Source organism: Gossypium arboreum, chromosome 12, assembly GCF_025698485.1.
Source record: "Gossypium arboreum isolate Shixiya-1 chromosome 12, ASM2569848v2, whole genome shotgun sequence".
Lineage (NCBI taxonomy): Eukaryota > Viridiplantae > Streptophyta > Magnoliopsida > Malvales > Malvaceae > Gossypium > Gossypium arboreum.
The window spans coordinates 108,689,265-108,693,093 of record NC_069081.1 but is presented as its reverse complement, the minus strand read 5'-3'; the positions used below and the strand labels follow the sequence as shown (position 1 = coordinate 108,693,093).

Below are 3,829 nucleotides of genomic sequence, written 5' to 3'. Positions count from 1 at the left end.
ATAGTTCGGTCTTTGGTCATTCTCGGTAAAATCACAAACTACAAGCTGACGTGACAATTTAAAAATCGGCATAGTAACAAATTTAGTCCTCAACTTCTATAGATTATATCAATTTAGTCATAAGTTTAAAAAATTAACTCGAAAATTTATGAATGATCTCAATTTGGTCATAATTCTAAAAATTCAAAGAAATATATAATAATACGTAAATATATTCTTAAAAATATAATAATACAAAATTATTTTGAGTGGGGATTTTATTAATACTAATATAATTATTTTATTTAATATTAATATTAATATTAATATTAATATTAATATTAATATAAAATTAAAATTTATTATTATATTTTTGAAAATATTTATGTATTTTTATATATTCCTTTAATTCTTTTAGAATTAAGGTTACTATTGTAATTTTGTTTTTAAATTTATAACTAAATTGGAATAATATATAAAATTTAAGGGTAAATTTATTATTATACCAAATTTTTAACTCTAATGTCCGTTTGTGATTTTAACGGAAGTGGCCAAAATGGCAGAACTATATAACGAGAGTGCTTAAACAGCAAACCTTTTATTTTGAGAGCCTAAAATGAATTTTTTTTTATATATTTGGATGGAATAAAAAGAAAAATTGAGGTTAAGAAAAGGAGAGAAATATAAGAGAAATTATGTAAAGAAATCACAGCAGCTGTAGTTAAAAGCAAAAAAGAAGTGTTTAAAGTTAGAGAACTTGAGTGAAAATTGATAGTTATTTTTCCTTAAAGAGTTGAAGTATGTTATCCAAAATTTGAAATCAAACATTAAAAAGAAGTAGTTCTCATTATCCTCATAATTTCAGAACTAGTTAGTTGATTATCATGAAATTCGGTGGCAATCATACTCCAAACTATTTGGTTTATATACTTCTCAATCAATACAAAACAAATTGGATTATGATTGGAAAACAAATTGGATAACCTTAAATCCAAATCATTTTGACCCCACTCGACTCACTTCCGTTTTATATCCACACCAACACCCAGTCCTCCTTTTCGACCTTCTTCTTTCTCTCTCTTCAACCATCCCAAGGGGCAAAAAACAGAGCACATTATTTTGTTCAAAATCTTCACTTTTGGTTCATTTTGACAACTGCGAATGGCTTCTTCTTCATTGAAGTGTGGTTCATATTTTTCTGTGTTCAATGAGACTATGTTGAGTTCCCATTCCAAGAAAGCTTCCTGGTTTTCGACATCATGCACTTCTTTAGATTCCAAGGCTTCTTCATCATCAAAAAAGTTTCCTGCTTTAACCTTTGATTTTTGGGGGAAACCACTTGTCGTCCCAGATCAGAATGGTTCAAGAAACTGCACCACCAAACCTGAAAACAAATTCTCTGTTCAAGTATGTCAAAAAACCTTGCTTTACTTTTGGATTTTAAAGGTTTTTCTTTTCTGGGTTCATTTTGTTTTAATAGATTGGCCTGGAAGCTGATGTTTAAAGCAATTGATTTTTTTCCCAGGCTGAAACAACCTGTGTGAGCCGATGTATGAGATGGTGGGAAAAAAATCTTAAACCCAACATGGTGAAGATCCACTCTGCTCAAGAACTTGTATGTTCCTTACAAAATGCTGGTGATCGATTGGTCATTATCGACTTCTATTCACCCGGTTGTGGTGGTTGCAAAGCCCTCCATCCTAAGGTATTTTTGTGTGTAAGATTTTTAACCAAAAAAAAAAAAAATTGTCTTGGTTTATTTTCCGTGTGTGTTAAGGTTTGTTGGTGGTTGGGTTATGTTTGTATCAGATCTGTCAACTGGCTGAACAGAATCCAAATGCGATTTTCCTTGAAGTTAACTATGAAGAACTGAAGAAGATGTGTCAATGTCTCAATATTCATGTCTTACCCTTCTTTAGGTTCTATAAAGGTGCTGAAGGGCGAGTCAGCAGCTTCAGCTGCACCAATGCTACGGTAAGCTTTTCGGTATAGCATTCTTTCATTTCGTATTAGTAAGTGTTTGACATATATTATGTTTGCAGATCAGGAAATTCAAAGCTGCATTGGCAAAGCACGGATCGGATGAATGCAGCCTTGGCCCTGCCAAAGGTTTGGATGAGTCTGAGGTGATGAAACTAGTATCAGCTGGTGAATTATCATTAAGTAGTTTACAATCACCTTCCTTGAACGATTCCATGTTCATCAGAACCATGGAACTGTCTGGTATCTTGAACAAAGCAGATAATAATTGGATAATGCTCCAAAAGGAGGGTGCTCTGCTATAGGTTTCGATATGAAACTAATCTAAGAGTTTTGTTATGGAAGTGGATAAAAATGGATCCACCCTCCAATTTTGATGTTGGAAGATCTCAATTTCCCCATTTTTTATACATCATTATCATTATTAGCTGGGTTATTCATAAGCAGGCTTCTGGGTGTTTTTTTTTTTTTTTAATTGAATCCTGCAAATGTTACAATGATTGCTATTGATGTATCCTGTATTTTTGTTTTCAATGTGTACATGATAATAATTTATATATATTAAAATGTAATCATATTGGTTGAACGTGTTAGATAGTGTAACCGGCGGTGGTTGAGGCCAACCAAGAGCATTATTGTGCTGTTCCTTCAAGAACAGAAAATTAAACCATTTCTTGGGTTCCATTGAGGGGCCAGTTTGAAGACGATTTACTATTTTCACTACATTTTTTTTGGCTTATTTAAAACTAGATAAGTGTAGAGGTAACAAATATATGAGTATTTGAATTTATAATTCTACCTTGATTTTATTATTTTTAAAATCTTTGGGAAACTGATTTAACTGCTTCAAAAATTTTGTTTTTAAAATTTTATAAATCTGAATTTAACAAAAAAAAATTTAATTGTAGTTTTAAATTAAAATTAAATTTGAAAATATATAAACTTATTTTAAATACAATTAGAAGTACATTAAATAAATTTAAATAATTAGAAAGAAAAGCAACCACCACAAAATTGTGAAGATGTTTGGTGGAATGGATGCGAAGGAAGAAAACATTAATTTGGGATCCCGGCTGTGGTTCTCTTTCTTTTTTCAAATTCGATAATCAGTACTTCAGTTTTGTTTTTGTTTTTGTTTTTGTATTATTTTAATCTTATAAAATTATTTTAATGAATACATCAAGTTCAAAATACTTAATTTTACTTGAAATTAAACATAATTTAATTTTATAACACTTTAATATAATTAATGAATAATTAAATATTCATTAATTTTAAGTAAAAATAATAACTATGTTGCTATTATTATTATTTAAAGGTTTTCATGACTTATTTCAAACCTCTAGTGTATTTCGTACCAAAACAAATATTTTTACTCAAATCATTAATAAACACTAGTAGTCTGTGTATTGGGTGTACAAACTTCAAAAATAATATCTATATGCTTTTACCCTTAAATTACTTTTTAGTTTGATAGTAAAAGTATTTTTTTATAGGCATCAAAGTTTGATTTTAATCTTAATACTCATTATTAAATAATTATTTGAATTGAGTCTGAATTTTTATAGATTTCTTAAGCTTGCAAGTGCACTTGAGCACGTAATATCTTTCATTATAAAAATTAAATTTTATTTCTCATGTTTAAAAAACAGTTACCGAACAGGTTTTCATTATGAAGAATAATTTTTATTTTTGTTTATTAAACTTTTTTTATTTTTAAAGAAAAAAATAAAAAAATTAAATTTCTTAAATTTAACTAAAGAAACTTTTAATAACAATAACAATAAATAACAACATAGATTTGCTTAATTGATTACCATAGCAGCTAAGGAACAAAAGAGGCAGGTCCCAGATGCCGTGGCAGTGAGTA

The 3,829-nt window shown here is 28.9% G+C and overlaps 1 protein-coding gene across 1 annotated transcript; it reads left to right on the top strand.

Moving 5' to 3' along the window:
• Positions 1 to 914: 914 nt before the first annotated feature.
• Positions 915 to 2,545, top strand: LOC108478230 (thioredoxin-like 1-2, chloroplastic). Its single transcript, XM_017780661.2, has 4 exons — positions 915 to 1,386; positions 1,505 to 1,684; positions 1,789 to 1,953; positions 2,022 to 2,545. The coding sequence occupies exons 1-4, from the start codon at positions 1,141 to 1,143 to the stop codon at positions 2,262 to 2,264; spliced, it is 834 nt and encodes a 277-aa protein (XP_017636150.1). The 5' UTR covers positions 915 to 1,140; the 3' UTR covers positions 2,265 to 2,545.
• The last annotated feature ends 1,284 nt before the right edge of the window (positions 2,546 to 3,829 follow it).

Bases quoted from the DNA above. Each gene is read 5' to 3' on its own strand.
- LOC108478230 (XM_017780661.2), top strand. From the start codon at position 1,141: ATGGCTTCTTCTTCATTGAAGTGTGGTTCATATTTTTCTGTGTTCAAT. The intron at 1,685-1,788 runs GTATTTTTGTGT...TGTTTGTATCAG, and splicing joins GCAAAGCCCTCCATCCTAAG to ATCTGTCAACTGGCTGAACA. The intron at 1,954-2,021 runs GTAAGCTTTTCG...TTATGTTTGCAG, and splicing joins TCAGCTGCACCAATGCTACG to ATCAGGAAATTCAAAGCTGC.